Source organism: Pristiophorus japonicus, chromosome 1 (genome assembly GCF_044704955.1).
Source record: "Pristiophorus japonicus isolate sPriJap1 chromosome 1, sPriJap1.hap1, whole genome shotgun sequence".
NCBI classification, from domain to species: Eukaryota; Metazoa; Chordata; class Chondrichthyes; family Pristiophoridae; genus Pristiophorus; species Pristiophorus japonicus.
Genome location: NC_091977.1, coordinates 225507393 through 225531796, shown reverse-complemented (window position 1 = coordinate 225531796; position 24404 = coordinate 225507393). Strand labels below are relative to the sequence as shown.

The following is a 24404-nucleotide window of genomic DNA, read 5'->3' as shown; positions in this document are numbered from 1 at the left end:
TGGATGCGGGACGAAGCATTGGTGTTTATACCTTTGCTTTCTGAAACCAGCGAAATGAGCGGCTTGTGGTTAGTTTCAAGCTCAAACCAAAGTCCAAATAGATATGGGTGCATTTTCTTCACCCTATATACACATGCTAATGCCTCTTTCTATAGACCATACTATAGACTTCTAGACGCATACGCAACCAGTTGGAGGTTGCCCGATACATTGGGTTGCTGTAACATAGAAACATAGAAAATAGGTGCAAGAGTAGGACATTTGGCCCTTCGAGTCTGCACCAACATTCAATAAGATCATGGCTGATCATTCACCTCAATACCCCTTTCCTGCTTTCTCTCCATACCCCTTGATCCCTTTAGCCGTAAGTGCTATATCTAACTCCCTCTTGAATATATCCAATGAACTGGCATCAACAACTCTCTGCGGTAGGGAATTCCACAGGTTGACAACTCTCGAGTGAAGAAGTTTCTCCTCATCTCAGTCCTAAATGGCTTACCCCTTATCCTTAGACTGTGTCCCCTGGTTCTGGACTCCCCCAACATTGGGAACATTCTTCCTGCATCTAACCTGTCCAGTTCCGTCAGAATTTAATATGTTTCTATGAGATCCCCTCTCATCCTTCTAAACTCCAGTGAATACAGGCCCAGTCAATCCAGTTTCTCCTCATATGTCAGTCCTGCCATTCCGGGAATCAGTCTGGTGAACCTTTGCTGCACTCCCTCAATAGCAAGAATGTCCTTCCTCAGATTAGGAGACCAAAACTGAACACAATATTCCAGCTGAAGCCTCACCAAGGCCCTGTACAACTGCAATAAGATCTCACTGCTCCTATACTCAAATCCCCTAGCTATGAAGGCCAACATACCATTTGCCTTCTTCACCGCCTGCTGTACCTGCATGCCAACTTTCAATGGCTGATGTACCATGACACCTAGGTTTTGTTGCACCTCCCCTTTTCCTAATCTGCCGCCATTCAGATAATATTCTGCCTTTGTGTTTTTGCCACCAAAGTGGATAACCTCACATTTATCCATATTGTACTGCATCTGTCCTACATTTGCCCACTCACCTAACCTGTCCAAGTCACCCTGCAGCCTCTTAGTGTCTTCCTCTCAGCTCACAGGGCCACCCAGCTTAGTGTCATCCGCAAACTTGGAGATAATACACTCAATTCCTTCATCGAAATCGTTTACGTATATTGTAAATAGCTGGGGTCCCAGCACTGAGCCCTGTGGCACCCCATTAGTCACTGCCTGCCATTCTGAAAAGGACCTGTTTATCTCAACTCTCTGCTTCCTGTCTGCCAACCAGTTCTCTATCCACGTCAGTACATTACCCCAATACCATATGCTTTAATTTTGCACACCAATGTCTTGTGTGGGACCTTGTCAAAAGCCTTTTGAAAGTCCAAATACACCACATCCACTGGTTCTCCCTGTAACTAGTCCACTCTACGAGTTACATCCTCAAAAAAATCTAGAAGATTTGTCAAACATGATTTCCCTTTCATAAATCCGTGCTGACGAGGACCGATCCTGTCACTGCTTTCCAAATGCGCTGCTATTTCATCTTTAATAATTGATTCCAATATTTTCGCCATTTTTATGTTCTCAGCAAGCTTCCTCTCATACTCTATTTCCCCCCTCCTAATTAGACCCTTTGTCCTCCTCTGCTGAATTCTAAATTTCTCCCAATCGTCAGGCAATTCAGTCTATAATTACCCATTTTCTCTCTCCCTCCTTTTTTAAAAAGTGGGATTACATTATTTACCCTCCAGTCCACTAATCTGCAATTGATCCAGAGTCGATAGACTGTTGGAAAATGATCACCAATGCATCCACTATTTCCAGGGCCACTTCCTTAAGTACTCTGGGATGCAGACTATCAGGCCCCGGGGATTTATCGGTCTTCAAACCCATCAATTTCCCTAACACAATTTCACGCCTAATAAGGATTTCCTTCATTTCCTCCTTCTCACTCGACCCTCGGTCCCCTAGTATTTCTGGAAGGTTATTTCTGTCTTCCTTCATGAAGACAGAACCAAAGTATTTGTTCAACTGGTCTGCCATTTCTTTGTTCCCCATTATAAATTCACCTGAATCTGACTGCAAGGTACCTACGTTTGTCTTCACTAATCTTTTTCTCCTCACATATCTATAGAAGCTTTTGCAGTCAGTTTTTATGTTCCCAGCAAGCTTCCTCTCATACTCCATTTTCCCCCTCCTAATTAGACCCTTTGTCCTCCTTTGCTGAATTCTAAATTTCTCCCAGTCGTCAGGTCTGCTGCTTTTTCTGGCCAATTTATATGCCTCTTCCTTGGATCTAACACTATCCTTAATTTCCCTTGTTAGCCACGGTTGAGCCACCTTCCCCGTTTTATTTTTACTCCAGACAGGGATGTACAATTGTTGAAATTCATCCATGTGATCTTTAAATGTTTGCCATTGCCTATCTGCTGTCAACTCTTTAAGTATCATTCAATAGTCTGTTGTAGCCAATTCACATCTCATACCATCGAAGTTACCTTTCCTTAAGTTCAGAGCCCTTGTCTCTGAATTAACTGTGTCACTCTCCATCTTAATAAAGAATTCTACCGTATTATGGTCACTCTTCCCCAAGGGGCCTCGCACAACAAGATTGCTAATTAGTCCTTTCTCATTACACATCACCCAGTCTAGGATGGCCAGCCCTCTAGTTGGTTCCTTGACATATTGGTCTAGAAAACCATCCCTCATACACTCCAGGAAATCCTCCTCTACCGTATTGCTACTAGTTTGGTTAGCCCAATCTATATGTAGATTAAAGTCACCCATGATAACTACTGTACCTTTATTGCACGCATCCCTAATTTCTTGTTTGATGCTGTCCCCAACCTCACTACTACTATTTGGTGGTCTGTACACAACTCCCACTAGCGTTTTCTGCCCTTTGGTATTCCGCAGCTCCACCCATACAAATTTCACATCATCCAAGCTAATGTCCTTCCTTACTATTGCGTTAATTTCCTCTTTAACCAGCAATGCTACCCCACCTCCTTTTCCTTTCTGTCTATCCTTCTTGAATGTTGAATACCCCTGGATGTTGAATTCCCAGCCTTGTAACACACAGCCGACCCCAAATGATGAGGTATCACAAGCTAGCACTAAACATTTACATGGGTCATAGTGTACAAATAACTTATTTGAACATAGCAGGTTCCTGGCCTTCTCAAAGGCTGTGTCTTGAGATTTGTCCCAAACCCAGTCATCACCCTTACGTAGCAACATGTGCAAAGGCTCTAACAATGTGCTTAACCCGGGTAGAAAGTTACCGAAATAGTTGAGGAGTCCCAGGAATGAACGCAACTCCGTCACATTCTGTAATCTGGGTGCATTCTTGATGGCCTCCGTCTTTGAGTCCGTGGACCTGATGCCGTCTGCTGCAATCTTGCTCCCCATAAATTCGACTTCTGGCGCCAGGTAAACACACTTAGAACTTTTCAGCCTTAGTCCCACTCTGTCTAGGCGACTTAGAATCTCTTCCAGGTTGTGTAGATGTTTGATGGTGTCACGACTGGTGATCAGGATGTCGTCTTGAAACACAACGGTGCACGGAACAGATTTCAGCAAACTCTCCATATTTCTCTGGAAAATGGCTGCAGCCGAACGAATCCCGAAAGGGCACCTGTGGTATATAAACAGCCCTTTGTGTGTGTTGACGCACGTCAGTCTTTTCGAAGATTCAGCCAGCTCCTGTGTCATGTAGGCGGAGGTTAGGTCCAACTTGGTGAACGACTTCCCCCCCCCCCGCTAACGTTGCGAACTGCTCATCCACCTTGGGCAGCGGGTACTGGTCCTGTAGTGAGACTCGGTTAATCGTTACCTTGTAGTCTCTGCAGATTCTGACCGTGCCTTCGCTTTTCAACACCGGAACAATTGGACTGGCCCACTCATTGAACTCGACTGGTGATATGATTCCTTCGCATTGGAGTCTGTCCAGTTCGTTCTCGACTTTCTCCCTCATCATGTATGGAACTGCCCAATCCTTGTGATGGACGGGCCGTGCATTGGGGCCCAGATGGATCTGTACCTTGGTCCCTGTGAAGTTGCCGATGCCTGGTTCGAATAGCGAGGGAAACTTGCTCAGCACTTGAGCACACGAGGCGTCATCCACTGAAGATAGTGCTTTGATGTCATTCCAATTCCATCTAATCTTTTCTAACCAGCTTCTGCCGAACAGCGTTGGGCCATTGCCTGGAACAATCCACAGTGATTGCACAGCTCCATCATACGATACCTTCACTGCCACACTTCCAATGACTGACATGAGCTCTTTGGTGTAGGTAGGTACGCAGCTTTGCATTAATCGGGCTCAGTTTGGGCCTTTGTGCTTTATTGCCACACAGTTTCTCGAAAGTCTTTTGGCTCATTATTGACTGACTCACACCCGTGTCCAATTCCATGGATACTGGAGCTCCATTCAATTTGACCTTCAGCATTATAGGAGCGCTCTTGGTGGTGAAGGTATGTACCCCATACACTTCTTCCTCGGGTTGAGTTGCCTGTGCTGCGTGATCCGCGCCGGATCGATCATCCTCTGCCACGTGGTATGTCGCAGCACATTTACACATTCGCTGGAGGTGCCCCATCGTTGCACAGCCTTTGCACACGTAGTGCTTGAATCAACATTGGTGGTCCTGATGATTACCCCACAACGCCAACACGGTGCTAATAGAAATATAGAAACATAGAAAATAGGTGCAGGAGTAGGCCATTCAGCCCTTGGAAGCCTGCACTGCCATTCAATGAGTTCATAGCTGAACATGCAACTTTAGTACCCCATTCCTGCTTTCTCGCCATACCCCTTGATCCCCCTAGTAGTAAGGACTACATCTGAACACACATTCACCCCCGATGTCATCACAGGTCTTGCAGCCGTAGATATATAGGCCCTGCCATATGCAGTTCGGCCTGCTAGCGATGTCATTTTATGCACAGTACTTGCCAGTGAGCTTCGATGTTGAGAAGATATCTGTTTGGTGTTATCGTCCGTGGCCATGCATGCCTGGGCGATCGTGATGGCCCTGCTCAGGTCTAGGGTTTCGGCAGCCAGCAGCTTTCAAAGAATGATCTCGTGGCTGATGCCCAGCACGAAAAAAATCCCGCAACATTTGCCCCAAAGCAGCTCCAAAATCGCAAGGTCCTGCGAAGTGTCTCAGGTCGGCGACATAATCCGCCACGTCCTGGCCCCTGGAGCGATGGTGTGTGTAAAAACAATATCTGGCCATGAGGATACTCTCCTTCGGCTTGAGATAGTCCCGAACCAGCGTGCACAACTCGGTATATTCCTTCTACGTTGGTTTTGTCGGTGCGAGCAGATTCTTGATGAGGCTGTATATTTTAGGCCCACAGATGGTGAGGAAATTTGACTGCGCTTGGCCACGTTAGTGTCTCCTTCCAGCTCGTTGGCCACGAAGTACTGGTTGAGACGCTTGACGAAGGCTTCCCAATCATCACCCTCTATGAATCTCTCTGATATTCCAACGGCAGCCATGATTGCGTGAAGGTTCTTATTCTGTTACTCATTGCCAATTGTTGTATATAGAAGAACTCCACGAGGCTGAGTACTGTGAGCTAAACTTAGTGTGACCTTAGTCTTCTGTATTACAACTCCAGAGTGCCGAAACAACATGGCAGCCAACCTTTTATACTGGCCCTGCACATGTGTGCAGGTGACCATTAGGACTCCAACAGTCGCGCCCTCTGGTGGCAAGTATTAGATAGTTACATACATAATGATGTTGCTGGAGTGATAAATATTGGCCAGGACATCAAGGATAACTCTCCTGTTCTTCTTCAAAATAGTGGCTATAGAATCTATTATGTCCATCTGAGAGAGCAGACTGGGCCTCGGTTTAATGTCTTGTCTGAAAGACAGCACCTCCAACAGTGCAGCACTCCTTCAATACTGATGCATACTGCAGCCACAGTGTGTCGGTGATGGAGTCGCATGCGTACGCAGAGTTCTGCTCACAAGCAGCTAATTTTTAATGGTTGGTGAGCACTGGGGCCAAGGCCAGTCCTTTACTCACATTTAAAACATTGAAAAGGAAATTATTGATCTCCATCTTTTGCTGTGGCTCAGTGGGTAGCATATTCACCTCTGAGTAAGAAGATTCAAGTCCCACTCCAGAGACTTGAAAGAAAAAAGAAGACTTGCATTTCTATAGCGCCTGTCACAACCACCTAACATCCAAAAACGTTTTTCAGCCAATGAAGTACTTTCTGAAGTGTAGTCACTGTTGTAATGTAGGAAACACAGCAGCCAATTTGCGCACAGCAAGCTCCCACAAACAGCAATGTGATAATGACCAGATAATTTGTTTTTAGTTATGTTGATTGAGGAATAAATATTGGCCAAGACACCAGGGTAACGCTCCTGCTCTTCTTCAAAATAATGCCATGGGTTCTTTTACGTCCACCTGAGAGGGCAGACAGGTTCAACATCTCATTTGATAGACAGCATCTTTGACAGTGTAGCAGTCCCTCAGTACTGCACTGTAGTGTCAGCCTAGATTTTTTTGTGCTGAATTCCCTGGAGTGGGACTTGAACCCACAACCTTCTGACTCAGGTGACGGTGCTACCACTGAGCCACAGCTGATACTTGAGCACAAAAATACACGCCAACATTCCCAGTGCAGTACTAAGGGAGTCTTTAGGATGAGACGTTAAACCGAAGCCCCGTCTGCCCTCTCAGGTGGATGTAAAAAATCCAATGGCACTCTTTTGAAGAAGAGCAGGAGATTTATCCCCCTTGTCCTGGGCAAATATTTATCCCTCAATCAACATCACAAATGCTTATCTGATCACTTCCAGATTGGTGTTGTGGGAGCTTGCTGTGCGCAAATTGGCTGCCGCGTTTCATATATTACAACAGTGACTACACTTCAAAAGTACCCAATTGGTTGTAAAGTGCTTTGAGACATCCTGAGGTCATAAAAGGCGCTATATAAATGCAAGTTTTTCTTTCTTTCTGGCCCCCAAGTTATCACTGCTTCTGAAACTAAAACTGCTTTGCACAAACCCTCTACTCCTTTAAAGTCAAAGTTGCTTCATTCAAGTATCTGATAATTCAAAGCACTAAATTTGAGTTTCTTGAGTACTTTACACTGCTTAAAACAATTGACTGTACAATGCAATTTCTTGGTGTTTTTTCAGGACGAGACTGCACCTGAAAGTGGAAGCTAACTGCAAGCTAACAAGGTGACTGCGTTGCCTATGCTTTTTGATTAGCAGAATATAAAATCACTAGCCCCACTATGAACCCAACACTGTGCTGCAGTCTCCCACAGATCATGTTGATTCTGGATCAGGCAAAAGCAGATGTTTCCTTGCGGTTATGTTAATGACTCCCAGGGTACTTGTTTTATTCCATTTTGATAATTGAGCAGCCTTCACATTGTGACATGGTTAGCATCATTGTCCCAATATTACCAAGCAATTTCATTTCTTGTTGTTATTACTTAATACCGGACATACCGAGCTATATCCTCGGAATACCCTAGGAATACCTTAACTATACTCTAGGAGAAACCTAGGATTTTCCTAGCTATACTCTAGCTCTACCCTAGGAATACCCTGGGAATGCCCCAGGAAAACCCTAGCTTTACCCCAGGAATACTCTAGGAATACCCCAGGAATACACTAGGAATACTCCAGGAATACTCCAGGAACATCCTAGGAATACTCCAGGAATACCCCAGGAATATTCCAGGAATATCCTAGCTATACCCTAGGAAAACCATAGGAATGCCCCAGGAATACCCCTGGAATATACTAGGAATACCCTAGCTATATCCTAGGAATACCCCAGGAATACCATGGGAATATTGTAGCTATAACTTAGGAATACCCCAGGAATACCCTGGGAATACCATAGGTATACCCCAGGAATACCCTAGGAATACTGTAGCAATATCCTAGGAATACCCCAGCTATACCCTAGGAATAGCCCAGGAATACACTAGGAATACTCCAGGAATACCCCAGGAATACACTAGGAATACACTAGGAATACTCCAAGAATACTCTAGGAATACCCTAGGAACATCCTAGCTCTATCCTAGGAATACTCCAGGAATACCCCAGGAATATTCCAGGAATATCCTAGCTATACCCTAGGAAAACCATAGAAATGTCCCAGGAATACCCCTGGAATATACTAGGAATACCCTAGCTATATCCTAGGAATACCCCAGGAATACCCTGGGAATATTGTAGCTATAACTTAGGAATACCCCAGGAATACCCTGGGAATACCGTAGGTATACCCCAGGAATACCCTAGGAATACACCAGCTATACCCTAGGAATAGCCCAGGAATACCCCAGCTATACCCTAGGAATAACCCAGGAATACCCTAGGAATACCCTAGCTATACCTGGAGATTTAAGGCAAGAATATAGGTGGGTGGAGTTGGTTTATGAGAAAGGGATCGCCTGTTTGGGCCGACTGGCCTTTATCTAGTTCCTACAAATTCCTATGTACTTTATAAATCAGAGTCAGTGAAAATCTGTTGAGTTGAGTTAAATGATTTTGTTAATTTTTTTAACCAATCTGCAAGCTTGTCACCAATGAATTAATCCCTCTCCATGATTTCTTCTTGCAATTTTAAGCGCTACATAGTGCAACTGTACTGACATCATTAATATTTTGAAATAAAATACGACGATGGTAAAATGTATTGGAAATATTCTAATCAAAGTGATGATAATAATCCAAAAAAATAGCTGAGAAAAAAAATAAAAGATTATGCCAACAGTTAGGTTGTGCTTCATATCTCCACAAGTGAGGCTGATCAAACAGCACAGGAGCAACAAATTCAGGAGTGAGTTATGGTCAGACTTACGAGTGGAGTTCATAGAATCCTACAGCACAGAAGGAGGCTATTTGACTCATTGTGCCTGTGCCAGCTCTTTGAAAGAGCTATCCAATTAGTCCCACTGCCCTCCTGCCCCCTACTCTATTGCCCAAACCCTGCAATTTTTTACTTTTCAAGTATTTATCCAAATCCCCTTTTGAACGTTACTATTGAATCTGCTTCCACCACCCTTTCAGGCCGTGCGTTCCAGATCATAACAACTTTCGCTGCGTAAAAAAGATGTTTCCTCATCTCCCCTTTGGTTCTTTTGCCAATTAACTTAAATCTGAGTCCTCTGGTTACTGAACATCCTGCCAGTTTCTTCTTATTTACTCTGTTAAAACCCTTCACAATTTTGAACACCTCTATTAAATCTCCCCTTAACCTTCTCTGCTCCAAGTAGAACAATCCTAGCTTCTCCAGTCTCTCCCCATAACTGAAGTCCCTCATCTCTGGTAGCATCCTCGTTATTAATCAAATCATATGTCCACATGTTTAAAACGTAAGGGTAGATTTCCCAAGAACCCAAATACTGTGAGATAGCTTGCCATGTGTGTGGATTCAGAAAATCCACCTATATTTTTTACGTTAATTTATGTTTTATGGTATTATTGCCGAGATATTTCTCCATGCAGTACATTTATCCCACAGCCAAATCATGGAGCCACTATTACTTTGTTACAGAGGAACTTTGAGCCTGCATGCTACATAAAGAAAATCCCACCATAGTTCTCATGTATGCAAAGCATTTTAAGTGTACAGTTGATAAGGTTTGTATTGCAAGACACTGGGCCCGAAATTTACTGTCCCCGAAGGGACGGCTACCGCAGAGCTTGGGCGGTCGGGTACTTTCCCCTCCCTGAGCCATATTCAACTCGGGGAGGATTTCAGCGGTGTTCACTTCCACCGGAAACGGCGCGGTGAAGCCGCTGTAAAGGAAGGTTTCCAGCGGTGAGCTCTGCAGCGAGGAAAAGGAAGGACTTTTCCCGGCAATGCCCCCGTGAGGTTTTCAATGTGGTCCTTGAATGCGACACCACTGGGGCCCTTTGGTAGGTAAAAAGTTTTTTTTACTTATTATCGTTTTTATTTCATTTTGCAGCATCCCCAGTATTTATCTTTTGATATAGTTTTATTACTTATTAGTGTTTTTATGTCATTTTCCAGCATCCGCAGTGTTTATCTTTTGATATAGATTTATTAATTATTAGTGTTTTTATGTAATTTTCCATGGTCCACAGTATTTAGCTTTTGATATAATTTTATTAATTGTTTTGGTTCCATTAAACCTGCTGAGTGCTGCTCAGAGGTTTGCACATACCCCTGTACTTTTGTACAACTTTCAGATCTGACTCTTTAGTGGAGTCCTGTGGGCTGCAGAGACCTGCTTGGCAGGGTTCACCCTGAGGTTGGGAGGAGTGTTGGGAGGGTGACACCTGGTACACCTGGTCAGAAGCAGGGCGGCCGCAGGAGAAGGCATCACCATCAGCACTGTGCTGACAGGCAGCGGGCAAGGGAGCCAGCAGCCATGATTCGTTCATACTGTGCCAGACCAGTGTGCCCGCCATCTTCACCGGCCCAAATCAGGATTGTGGTTGGCTGCTTGGGGACAAGGGATATCTCCTGTCCACTTGGCTGCTCACTCCACTGCAGAACCCCAGGACAGCGCCAGAGCATGAATACAATGATGCTCATTGTGCCACCAGGTGCATCATCGAGCAGTGCATAGGCATCCTTAAGCAGAGGTTCCAGTGCCTGGACCGCTCTGGTGGCACCTTGCAGTACTCTCCTAAATGGTTCTTCATAATCGTCGTGGTCTGTTGCATGCTACACAACCTAGCCATCATGTGGGAACAGCCGCTGGAGGTTGAGCTAGCAGTACCTCCTGAGGAGGAGGAGGAAGAGGAGGAGGAGGAGGAGGCACAAGAAGAGGAAGAGGATCCTCGTCGCCCCAGAGCTAGGTACCCTGGAAGGGCCAGGTGCAGACTGGACAGCACCCTCCTGGGAGGGTGCGGCCTCACATATATGGAGGTGACCGACACCTCCCCTGCAATCTCCCTCCATGCATTACTGTTTTTCCACGTCAGGAAACAGTATTCTTCTTCTGTCCTTCACACCGTCCATCAGTGCCTCCAGCTCCGTATCAGTGAGCCTGTTGGCTCTCCTTGCACCTCTTACACCTTCCAACCTCCTACCCCGCCTCCCCACCCCCGCCCCTCAGGGCCTTGCTGCAAACCCTGGCCTTTTTAAAGGCCAGGGAGCAGCTGTCTCATTAGAAACCTTTACCTGCATGCTGAATTTCTCAGTCGTGATAACGCTCAAATGAAGACAGCCACGCCGCTGAAAAATCTACTTTGGAAGGGTTCATTAGTGCTGGAACCCATTTGTTCACTTTTGGAGCTGAATATGGGGTGGCCCAGCCACAAAAAAATGTCAGTGCAAAAAGGTGGGGGAGCACCAGCTTCCCAGCGGTACTGAATTTCGGGCCCATTATCTCATGGTTCAAAAATAGTGTGTACAATTCTGGGCACCACACTTTAAGAAGGATGTCAACGCCCTGGGCAGCATACAGAGGAGGTTAAACAGGATGATACGAGGGATGAGTTATGTGGAGAGATTGGAGAAACTGGGATTATTCTCCTTGGAGCAGAGAAGGTTAAGGAGGTGTTCAACATTCTGAGGGGTTTTGATAGAGCAAGTAGGGAGAAACTGTTTCCTCTAGCAAGTGTGTCAGTAACCAGAGGTCATGGATTTACAATCATTGGCCAAAGAACTAGAGGTGAAATAAGGAGAAATTTCTTCACACAGGGTTGTTAAAATCTGGAACACATTCCCTGAAAGGGTGGTGGAATCAGATTCCATGGGAACTTTCAAAAGGCAATTGGACATGTAACTGAAGAGGACTAATTTTCAAGGTTACAGGGAAAACCTGGGGAGTGGGACTAATTGGATAGCTCTTTCAAAAAGCCAGCACAGGCACAACGGGCCAAATGACCTCCTTCTGTGCTACAATATTCTATAAAGCTATAAAACCTTGCAGTGATCAGTGATACCATTATGATTAAAATAATATGAGACACCACCCAAAAAATATCAGTTCAAACATAGTTATGATACAATAGGGATCGGATTATGGCTACCCACACTTGTAATCCTACTAGCTATTATAGATTTCTTCATCTTTTACTGGCCTTTATTTGAACTTAGATCCCACTGCGGACAAAGCAATCTTCCAGTACACCATGGTTTCACTCACTTACATGTTTTTCATGAAGTGTCCTACTGGATTCATGCAGAAGAACTGAAACATAACTCTTCACTACAAACACTCATTCCCTCATCCAACCAGTTACTTGTCACATTACATTAATTCTGCATCTATATTATACATGGACAGTCAGATTTTGTTATTACGAACACATGGTAGACTTGCAGGGCTTCTCATTAACCCCAGGTTTCAATTCCATCATCAGCCTTCTCATCCCCAAATCCTCTCCACCCCTCCATGCTCCACAAACACAATGGCCCGGATTTTTGCGGTCAGCAGTGACGGAGCAGCACATGCCGTTCACCTCGCTGACGGCTGCCCACAGAGTTTCCGTGGGCTTTTCAGCGGCAACTTGCTGTCACCGGGTGTCTGATGCAGTGCGGCGCCCTCTACTGGGGATCTGCGGCATGTGTGAGCAGAACAAGCAAAGGCGTGGCTCTTCAACCAATCAGATTGAAGAATCCTTACTGAGCCACACAGAGTCGAAACCAAGAGGTATTAACGAGGAAGTATTGATTAAATTTAAATCAAGGTAAAATCATGTACAGAAAGAAATAATGAGAGGGAAAGAAAGATTTAATTAAGAGAGAGAAAGAGATAAAAGAGACAGAAAGAAAAAGTAAAGAAAATATAATTAAAAAAAAATCTCCAACAGTAACTAAATTCTGAAGGAATGCGACTCTACGCTTCTACAGTAAAATTTTCAGTGCCAGAGCATTTTTTTGGCAGTAATTATGACTTATCACGCTGTTGAAAATTCACTTACACCTGACTTTTTCTGTCGTGTTTCGTGGGGAACTGGTGGATAGGTACCGCAACTTCACGCCCTTGCATGGAGATACCGGCATAACAAAGCTTGTGGAGGAGCAGGGTGACGTGGACCGCAAATTCCTGATTTCCACGCTTAACGGCGCATGAGCGGACTGCAGAAGTTGTTGTCTGATTTACTCCATAATAAATAGTGAGCGCTGATAAGAACATATAAGAAATAGAAACATAGAAACATAGAAACATAGAAAATAGGTGCAGGAGCAGGCCATTCGGCCCTTCTAGCCTGCACCACCATTCAATGAGTTCATGGAAGAACATTCAACTTCAGTACCCCATTCCTGCTTTCTCGCCATACCCCTTGATCCCTCTAGTAGTAAGGACCTCATCTAACTCCTTTTTGAATATATTTAGTGAATTGGCCTCAACAACTTTCTGTGGTAGAGAATTCCACAGGTTCACCACTCTCTGGGTGAAGAAGTTCCTCCGCATCTCGGTCCTAAATGGCTTACCCCTTATCCTTAGACTGTGACCTCTGGTTCTGGACTTCCCCAACATTGGGAACATTCTTCCTGCATCTAACCTGTCTAACCCCGTCAGAATTTTAAATGTTTCTATGAGGTCCCCTCTCATTCTTCTGAACTCCAGTGAATACAAGCCCAGTTGATCCAGTCTTTCTTGATAGGTCAGTCCCGCCATCCCGGGAATCAGTCTGGTGAACCTTCGCTGCACTCCCTCAATAGCAAGAATGTCCTTCCTCAGGTTAGGAGACCAAAACTGTACACAATACTCCAGGTGTGGCCTCACCAATGCCCTGTACAACTGTAGCAACAGCTCCCTGCCCCTGTACTCAAATCCCCTTGCTATGAAGGCCAACATGCCATTTGCTTTCTTAACCGCCTGCTGCACCTGCATGCCAACCTTCAATGACTGATGTACCACGACACCCAGGTCTCTTTGCACCTCCCCTTTTCCTAATCTGTCACCATTCAGATAATAGTCTGTCTCTCTGTTTTTACCACCAAAGTGGATAACCTCACATTTATCCACATTATACTTCATCTGCCATGCATTTGCCCACTCACCTAACCTATCCAAGTCGCTCTGCAGCCTCACAGCATCCTCCTCGCAGCTCACACTGCCACCCAACTTAGTGTCATCCGCAAATTTGGAGATACTACATTTAATCCCCTCATCTAAATCATTAATGTACAATGTAAACAGCTGGGGCCCCAGCACAGAACCTTGCAGTACCCCACTAGTCACTGCCTGCCATTCTGAAAAGTACCCATTTACTCCTACTCTTTGCTTCCTGTCTGACAACCAGTTCTCAATCCATGTCAGCACACTACCCCCAATCCCATGTGCTCTAACTTTGCACATCAATCTCTTGTGTGGGACCTTGTCGAACGCCTTCTGAAAGTCCAAATATACCACATTAAATAGGAGCAGGAGTGGGCCATTTGGTCCCTCAAGCCTGCTCCGCCATTTAATAAACTGAATGGCTGATCTGATCATGGACACAGCTCCACTTCCCTGCCCGCTCCCCATAACCTTTTACTCCCTTATCGCTCAAAAATCTGTCTAACTCTGTCTTAAATATATTCAATGACCCAGAATAGGCGGCCCTTTATTCTGAGACTATGTCCCCTAGTTTTAGTTTCCCCTGTGAGTGGAAATATCCTCTCTACATCCACTTTGTCAAGCCCCCTCATTATCTTATATGTTTCAATAAGATCACCTCTCATTCTTCTGAACTCCAATGAGTATAGGCCCAACCTACTCAATCTATCTTCATAAGTCAACCCCCTCATCTCTGGAATCAACCTAGTGAACCTTCTGTGAACAGCCTCCAATGCAAGTATATCCTTCCTTAAATACGGAGGCCAAAACTGTACGCAGTACTCCAGGTGTGGCCTCACCAATACCCTGGACAGTTGTAGCAGGACTTCTCTGTTTTTATACTCCATCCCCCTTGCAATAAAGGCCAACATTCCATTTGCTTTCCTGATTAATTGCTGTACCTGCATACTAACTTCTTGTGTTTCTTGCAAAAGGACCCCCAAGTCCCTCTGTACTGCAGCACTTTGCAATTTTTCTCCATTTAAATTATAATTTGCTGTTCTATTATTTCTGCCAAAGTAGATAACCTCACATTTTCCCACATTATACTCCATCTGCCATCACCATTATTCTCAATGCAAGATCTGAGCCATCTAGCTATGAATGCACTACAGCAACAACAATAACTTGCATTTATATGGCAACTTTCGCATAGTAAAACATCCCAAGTGCTTCACAGGAGCGTTATCAAACAAAATTTGGCACCGAGCCACATATGGTGATATTAGGACAGGTAACCAAAAGCTTGGTCAAAGAGGTAGGTTTTAAGGAGGATCTTAAAGGAGAAAAGACAAAGATGTTTAGGGAGGGAATTTCAGAGCTTAGGGTCCGGCAACTGAAGGCACGGCCGCCAATGGTGGGTCAAAGGAAATCAGTATGCGCAAGAGGCCAGAATTGGAGGAGCGCAGATATCTCGGACGGTTGTAGGGACTGGAGGAGGTTACAGAGATAGAGAGGAAGCGAGACCCTGGAGGGATTTGAACACAAGGATGTGAATTTTTAATTTGCGGCGTTGCCAAACCGGGAACCAATGTAGGTCAGCAAGCACAGGGGTGATGGGTGAATGGGCAGCAGAGATTTGGATGAGGTCCTCTCCACTAAGTGAAGCATTCTTAGACTGGTCCTCACCTTGAGGGAAGATTCCCTCTGTTTACTATTTGTACTGAAATCAGTAATATCTCTTTATATTCATTTTTATGATTTTTCCTACAAAGATCAGATAATCGAGAGGAAATATCTCTCCCTACTTGTGTAGGTTATCGCTTACTATATCACAGCATTCAGTCAATTAGAACCTTCATTAAGCCATGCTACCACTGCAATGGGTAGCACTCTCACCTCTAAGTCAGAAGGTCATGGGTTCAAATCCCACTCCAGTGATTTGAGTGCAAATCTAAACTGACACTCCAGTGCAGTAGTGCGGCAATGCTACACTGTCAGAGTGGCTGTCTTTGGGATGAGACGATAAACCAAGCCCCTTTCAGGTGGATGTAAAAGATCCCACAGCGTGATTTACAAGATCCGGGAAGTTCTCCCCAGGGTCCTGGCCAATATTTATCCCTCAACCAACATCACTAAAACAGATTATCTGGTCATTAACTCATTGCTGATTGTGGGATCTTGCTGTGCACAAAATTGGTTGCCGTGTTTCCTATATTACAACAGTGACTGCACTTCAAAAATACATAATTGGCTGTGAAGTGCTTTGGAACAACCTGAGATTGCGAAAGGCACTATAGAAATGCAAGTTCTTTCATTCATTGATGAATGTCTCTTGAAAACACTTTACAGTTTAATTATTCATCGAAGCCTTGAGTGATTCATCCTTCCTTTCCTTACCTGTCCAGGGCGGTACTGGTGGGCATGCTTCTTGCGAATCCTCGAATTCCTGTGTTCTGGAAGTATGGAATGCAGGTGATATTTGCCGCAATCACGGCAACAGAGTCTGAGGGATTGACGAAAAACCCGTTCCGCCCAAGAATCATGTTGCGGTCCTGTAAAGAAGAGAGTGATCTCCTTTAACATCTGTAACTTATCCCCGTCTTAAATGCTGCCATTTGCCTTCCTTATCCTGGGCCAATCTCCAGCAGCTATGTGGAACAGTTGAATTCCCACACCTGCCCAATGTTCTTTTCATTATTTTACTTAGATTTTGGGAAAAGGTAACAGTCAACCAACTTAACAATAACAACTTACATTTATGTAGCACCTTTAACATAGTAAATCATCACCGGGCACGTCGCAGGAGCGATTATCGAACAAAACTTGACACCGAGCTGCATAAAGAGATATTAGGACAGGTGGCCAACAGTTTAGTCAAAGAGCTAGGTTTTAAGGAGAGAGAGGTAGAGAGGCGGAGAGATTTAGGGATGGATTCCAGAGCATAGGGCCTAAGCAGCTGAAGGCATGGCCGCCAATGGTGGAGCGATTAAAATCAGAGATGCTCAAAAGAGGCTAGAATTGGAAGAGTGCAGATATCTCAGAAGAGGAAGACAGGAGATGAAATGTATCATTTTGAAGATCTGTTTTGAAACCCTGTACTTTACATACATGGACTACAACCCAGTAGTAGATATTTTGAGATTCAGTCCCATTAATAATATGGCTGGTACTGCTTTGATGTTTAAATTAACATAGAAACATAGAAACATAGAAAATAGGTGCAGGAGTAGGCCATTCGGCCCTTCTAGCCTGCACCGCCATTCAATGAGTTCATGGCTGAACATGCAACTTCAGTACCCCATTCCTGCTTTCTCACCATACCTCTTGATTCCCCTAGTAGTAAGGACTTCATCTAACTCCTTTTTGAATATATTTAGTGAATTGGCCTCAACTACTTTCTGTGGTAGAGAATTCCACAGGTTCACCACTCACTGGGTGAAGAAATTCCTCCTCATCTCGGTCCTAAATGGCTTACCCCTTATCCTTAGACTGTGTCCCCTGGTTCTGGACTTCCCCAACATTGGGAACATTCTTCCTGCATCTAACCTGTCTAACCCCGTCAGAATTTTAAACGTTTCTATGAGGTCCCCTCTCATTCTTCTGAACTCCAGTGAATACAAGCCCAGTTGATCCAGTCTTTCTTGATAGGTCAGTCCCGCCATCCCGGGAATCAGTCTGGTGAACCTTCGCTGCACTCCCTCAATAGCAAGAATGTCCTTCCTCAGGTTAGGAGACTAAAACTGTACACAATACTCCAGGTGTGGCCTCACCAAGGCCCTGTACAACTGTAGCAACACCTCCCTGCCCTTGTACTCAAATCCCCTCGCTATGAAGGCCAACATGCCATTTGCTTTCTTAACCGCCTGCTGTACCTGAATGCAAACCTTCAATGACTGATGTACCATGACACCCAGGTCTCGTTGCACCTCCCCTTTTCCTAATCTGTCACCATTCAGATAATAGTCTGTCTCTCTGTTTTTACCACCAAAGTGGATAACCTCACATTTATCCACATTATACTTCATCTGCTATGCATTTGCCCACTCACCTAACCTATCCAAGTCACTCTGCAGCCTCATAGCATCCTCCTCGCAGCTCACACTGCCACCCAACTTAGTGTCATCCGCAAATTTGGAGATACTACATTTAATCCCCTCGTCTAAATCATTAATATACAGTGTAAACAGCTGAGGCCCCAGCACAGAACCTTGCGGTACCCCACTAGTCACTGCCTGCCATTCTGAAAAGTTCCCATTTACTCCTACTCTTTGCTTCCTGTCTGACAACCAGTTCTCAATCCATGTCAGCACACTACCCCCAACCCCATGTGCTTTAACTTTTCACATTAATCTCTTGTGTGGGACCTTGTCGAAAGCCTTCTGAAAGTCCAAATATACCACATCAACTGGTTCTCCCTTGTCCACTCTACTGGAAACATCCTCAAAAAATTCCAGAAGATTTGTCAAGCATGATTTCCCTTTCACAAATCCATGCTGACTTTAATCTATCATATCACCTCTTTCCAAATGAGCTGCTATGACATCCTTAATAATTGATTCCATCATTTTACCCACTACCGATGTCAGGCTGACCGGTCTATAATTCCCTGTTATCTCTCTCCCTCCTTTTTTAAAAAGTGGGGCTACATTGGCTACCCTCCACTCCATAGGAACTGATCCAGAGTCAATGGAATGTTGGAAAATGACTGTCAATGCATCCACTATTTCCAAGGCCACCTCCTTAAGTACTCTGGGATGCAGTCCATCAGGCCCTGGGGATTTATCGGCCTTCAATCCCATCAATTTCCCCAACACAATTTCCCGACTAATAAGGATTTCCCTCAGTTCCTCCTCCTTACTAGACCCTCCGACTCCTTTTATATCCGGAAGGTTGTTTGTGTCCTCCTCAGTGAATACCGAACCAAAGTACTTGTTCAATTGGTCCGCCATTTCTTTGTTCCCCGTTATGACTTCCCCTGATTCTGACTGCAGGGGACCTACGTTTGTCTTTACTAACCTTTTTCTCTTTACATATCTATAGAAACTTTTGCAATCCGTCTTAATGTTCCCTGCAAGCTTCTTCTCGTACTCCATTTTCCCTGACCTAATCAAACCCTTTGTCCTCCTCTGCTGAGTTCTAAATTTCTCCCAGTCCCCGGGTTCGCTGCTATTTTTGCTATTAAGGAAGATAACTACGCAGTTAAGAAACATCACGGACATTTACTTAGTTCTAGAGGTCCTCAAGTAATTTTTTTGCTGTTTCTTTTCTGTTCATAGGAACGGGAGGAGGCCATTCAGCCCCTCAAGCCTATTCCGCCATTCAGTTAGATCATGGCTGATCTGTATCTTAACGCCATCCACCTCTCTTGGCTCCATATCTTTTTAGCAAAAATCGTAGAATCATAGAATAGAACAGCACAGAGAAAGGTCATTCAGCCCATTGGGTCTGTGCCGGCTCTTTCGAAGAGCAATCCAGATAGTCTCACTTCCCGCTCTTATTTCTCCTTCAAGTGTGTATCCAATTCCCATTTGAAAGCTACTTTTGAATCTGTTTCCACCACTCTAACAGGCAGTGCACTCCAAATCCTAACCACTCTTTGTGTAAAATCAATCAATCTAATATTTAAAATTATTAATTGTGCTAGCCTCTACTGCATTTTGTGGAAGAGAGTTCCACACGTCAGGCACCCTTTGCGTGAAGGAGTGCTTGCTAACTTCTCTCCTGAATGGCCTGGCTCCGATTTTAAGTTTATGTCCCCTTGTCCTAAACTCCCTTACCAGCAGAAAATGTTTCTCTCTATCTACCCTATCAATTCCTTTCAAAATCCTAAAATTATCAATCAAATATAAAAGAAACACTGCATACGTCTCGATTTGCTTCTGTCACATTTCTGGGCTGTTAATTGCCTTTTTGCTCCAAAGAAATGATTTGGAAAAAATAGTTACATTTATGGGTTGTGTCTTAAAGCAAAGTGTCTTAACACAAGTTTGAAACCCAAAACTCCGAGTTGAAAGGTGGTTAAAATGCTAATGATTTAGATTTTGAAACCGATTTCTCTCATAGACTGTAAGTATAAGCAGTCCATTTGCCTGTCTCGATGATTAATAAACATCTTATACACATTGTGATCGGAGCTCCCTGGTTCTGGATGCTCAACAGAGGTTATCTGATATCAACCCTCCCCTCTGCTTGTAAAAGATAGGATGGAGATGCACGGGATCAGCAAAGGTTTGAAGGCAGGAGAGAAATTAGAAGTTATTTTGTTTTAAATCAAGCACCCACTGATGTGGGGAAATACAGCATGTTCATTATTTTGTATTGCTACACAAAGATAAGTCGTACGGACTAAACTAAATGAGTCCAACTGTATTGTTACTTGTTACTGGGAAATAAGGCAGCTTAATGATTCGTATCTGAACTTGCGTTAACCTTGTGCTTTGTCAATCCGCTTTTACAAGATTGGAAAGACACAACTGGGACATTTGCGGAAGACACAGACATCCAGTTCAGATCACAAGGGGCCACTGTTGTTACCTCCCTGGGTCATGCTGTGGTATAGTTAGATATTGGGCAGTACAGGTACAACCCCTGAACATAAAAGCATTCAGACCGTTCACGGGAATGATTAGCTTCTTTGTGAGTGAGAAAATATCTCAGGCAAGATCATAAAGTTTTAATAGCGACAGTGGGGAATGAAATGACCTTTTGGCAAGAACAAAAATGATAATGATAATAAATCATGCTAGATGAAATCATACCCCATCTCCATCAAAAGCTGCTCCAAACCCATATTCTCCTCCTTTCATGGCCTCAAGCAGCGAGGTAGCGTACGTTAGATTTGGATCTGGATGTTGTCCGCCAAAATCCTCCAGTGGGACACAATTGACCGCAGAGTTCACAGGAGCTCCGAGCTCGTCACAGAGTATCCGCCTCACATAGGGACCCATAACTGTATGAACAAAGAGCCATGCATGGTCAATCTGACTTGCCATTGCCCTGCAAGCCTTTTGAATAACGTAAGAAATAGGAGCAGGAGTGGACCTTACCTCCCCTTTGAGCCTGCTCTGCTATTCAATGTCATGGCTGATCTTCGACCTCAATTCCACATTCCCACCCAATCCCCATATCCCTTGATTCCCTTAGTGCCCCAAAATCTATCGATCTCTGTCTTGAATATACTCAATGACTGAGCATCCACAGCCCTGTGGGGTAGAGAATTCCAAAGATTCACAATCCTCTGAGTGAAGACTTTTCTCCTTATCTCAGTCCTAAATGGCCGACCACTTATCCTGAGACGATGACCCCCTGGTTCTCGACTCTCCAGCCAGGCGAAAGAACCTTTCAGAACTTGATTTGCTCAGTTAATGACAACATAGGTATTATTTAAAGAATATTAATTCTATCATCATTCTGATACCAATAATCTATATTTTACCCTACGAATCCTTTTCAATGAATCTCTCTCATCCTGTAGAGGGTCTTTAGCCTCTAATAGCCTTGTCTGAGCTAAGAACAGGAAGGGTTTTGACAGAGTAAATAAATGAAAAACTGTTTTCACTGGCAGAAGGGTCTATACTTGCGGGAATACAAGCCTAGTCTATGCAGCCTGTCCTCGTAACTTAACCCTTTTATCCCCGGTATTATTCTGGTGAATCTGCACTGTACCCCCTCCAAGGCCAATATATCCCTCCTGAGGTGCGGTGCCCAGAACTGAATGTAGTAAAAAAAGGATGGGAGGAAACTCATTGTTACTTTACCCATTTAATTACTACGACTAATCCCCGTCAGTCAGCTCAGCGGTGACGATGGGGCTGGATGAATTCACTCCAGTGTTGTCGGTTCTGAACTAGCCTGGCCACTTCAGTCATCTGTATCCCTTCCTGTAACCAGTCACTCTTTGACGTTGTCAATCCAGCGCTTCCATGTCCCTTTGTGTGCAACTCCATGAAAGGTATTCCAGCTCTTTCCATTCTTAAAAAGTTCCCCAAAAACCAAGGCAGTCCTCTCTCTCGGACCTTTTGTATAAGCATTTATTTTTGGTCCAAGCCATGTTCTTACTGTATCATTCTTGATCCTTTGCATCCTGGATGTCCCCCAGTATTCCTCTTTACCAACTCATCTCTGCTGTTAGTATCTCTTGCTTGTCAACTTTATAGAATCATAGAATCACGCAGCACAGAATGAGGCAGTTCAGCCCATCATGTCTGTGCTGGCACTTTGAAAGAGCTATCCAAGTAGTCCCACTCCTCCCCCCCCCCCCCTTTTTGAAAAGTTGGAACATTTCCCCTGTTCCAACACCCAGATCCCTATAATAATATGGGGATAACCATCTAATTAGTATAAGAAATACTTGCCAGCTCTACCATGGCAGATTTCATGGTGCTGGCCTCTGGAAATGACACAAGATCAGCACATGCATATCAAGGAATGCTTGCTGCACTCCTGTGGCACAACCTCAGACCAGGACTGGAACATATACCCGACTATCTCACTCATTTTTTAAGAAAAGATTCAATATTAATGGGTGTAGGTTGGTCAACTAAATGATGTCTTGCACAAAATAGATTCCTTGCAAAAGATATTCTGGCAGGCGATTAGGAAGGCTGATAATTATATTACAGAGGTACTTCTATAAGGCTGTGGTTTTAGAATAGAAATTATATCTGTTTTCTGATATATTTCTATTTTAACCAATTAAAAAAAACTTTCAGATCGATGGCCATTTTATATCATCAGGCTGCACCACTGCCTAATTAGAATCATAGAATGGTACAGCACAGAAGGAGGCCATTCAGCCCATCGAGTCTGCACCGACTTTTTTGAAGAGCAATCCAATTTATCCCACTCCCCCGCTCTTTCCCCATATCCCTGCAATCTTTTCTCCTTTCAGTATTTATCCAATTCCCTTTTGAAGACTACTATTGAAACTGTTTCCTCCACCCTATCAGGCAGTGCTTTCCAAATCCTAACCTTTCGCTGCGTAAAAAAAGTTTTTCCTCATGTCACCTCTGGTTCTTTTGCCAATCATCTTAAATCTGTGGCCCCTGGTTATCGATCCTTCAACCATTGGAAATGGTTTCCCTTTATTAACGATATCTAAATCCTTCTTGATTTTGAACATTTCTATCAAGTCTCCTCTTGGCCTTCTCTGCTCTAAGGAGAATGTTGTAGGCATTAGGCACCTGCTGAATATATCAAAACACTAGGCATTAGGCACCTGCTGAATATATCTAAACTCATATAAGTTTAAAGTGGCCACATATAAAATGGCTGCCCAAGCATGATGGGAACCCCGTTAGTCAAGTAATGAACTGGGGCTGACCGAGCAATGACCCTGTGAGGCCCACTACTGGGAATGCCTTGGCTCACTCACTTGAGACAAGATAACTATAAACGAACCATTATAATACCTGATGTGGAATGTCCTTTGACTAAGCAGAGCCCGAGGAACAGAGATAAGGGGGGGGGGGGCCCACCTCACATAACAATGTCATTAATCAGCCCGAGCTGACAAAAACCGAACATACAGCCCCTGAGGTATCAGGGGAATTCTATTGGGCTAAAGAAACCTATATGTAATCTATAATCATTATGATTGTATTGTGTCCAGCCGAAGTGGGCTGAGTAACTGTAAAGAACTATTGTAAAATATATAAATATCGATGAGTTTCTTTGTTCGTCGGAGAGAAGTGCCTGGATCCAGTCCTGAGGCTTCCTCCCCACTAGCGAAAATAAAGGCCGCATTGGCGTTGGAACCGACTCTGAGTGTTGAGTGATTCTTCTGAGAAAACATTCACGCTAACAAGAACAACCCCAGTTTCTCCAGTCTATCACGTAACTGTAGCCCCTCATCCCTAGAAACATTTTAGTAAATTTCTTCCGCAACCTCTCCAAAGACTTCACGTACTTTCTAAAGTCCGGTGCCCCAAAATTGGACCCAATACTCCAGCTGGAGCCGAAACATGCCATCTTAAGCAACCACTGAATAATATTTTTTATATTATATATATTAATATAAGCCACCAACTATGCAATTGAAAGGCCAAGAATTTTAAAAAGCGAGCAAAATACAAAACAATCATCAATCCATGAGAAATGATGCTGAAACTTGCCTCCATGCATGGCATCTATCCTTATTTTCAGTTGGTTGGGTCCAGTTAGTAACCCCTTGATCGCACTGAAGTCAAAAAGGGTTCTCAGCATGTTGAGGTAAACTTCTACTGTGTCCACAATTTCAACTGGAAAAGCAGAAGGAAACAATCAAGAGATGATTACAATTAATGTTTTATTGTGTGGCTTCTTGGGTGTAGCTCATTAATCAGGCATCGGCACTTTCTAAATTGTGCAAGCAATGAGAGAAAACCTATCTTTTCTTCAGCCACCCATAAAAATTGCCCCGTCAAG

General features: G+C 44.1%; 1 protein-coding gene across 2 annotated transcripts in view; it reads right to left on the bottom strand.

Annotated features, from left to right (window-relative positions):
• The window catches only part of pgm5 (phosphoglucomutase 5), a 296274-nt gene that overhangs the window by 159493 nt on the left and 112377 nt on the right, over positions 1–24404 (bottom strand). For both annotated transcript variants that reach the window (XM_070887138.1, XM_070887148.1), the window contains 3 exons: positions 24113–24238; positions 20759–20949; positions 16398–16552 (listed from right to left, as the gene is read on the bottom strand). In XM_070887138.1, coding sequence (XP_070743239.1) covers positions 16398–16552; positions 20759–20949; positions 24113–24238 — 472 coding nt within the window. The remainder of the gene's footprint in view (positions 1–16397; positions 16553–20758; positions 20950–24112; positions 24239–24404) is intronic.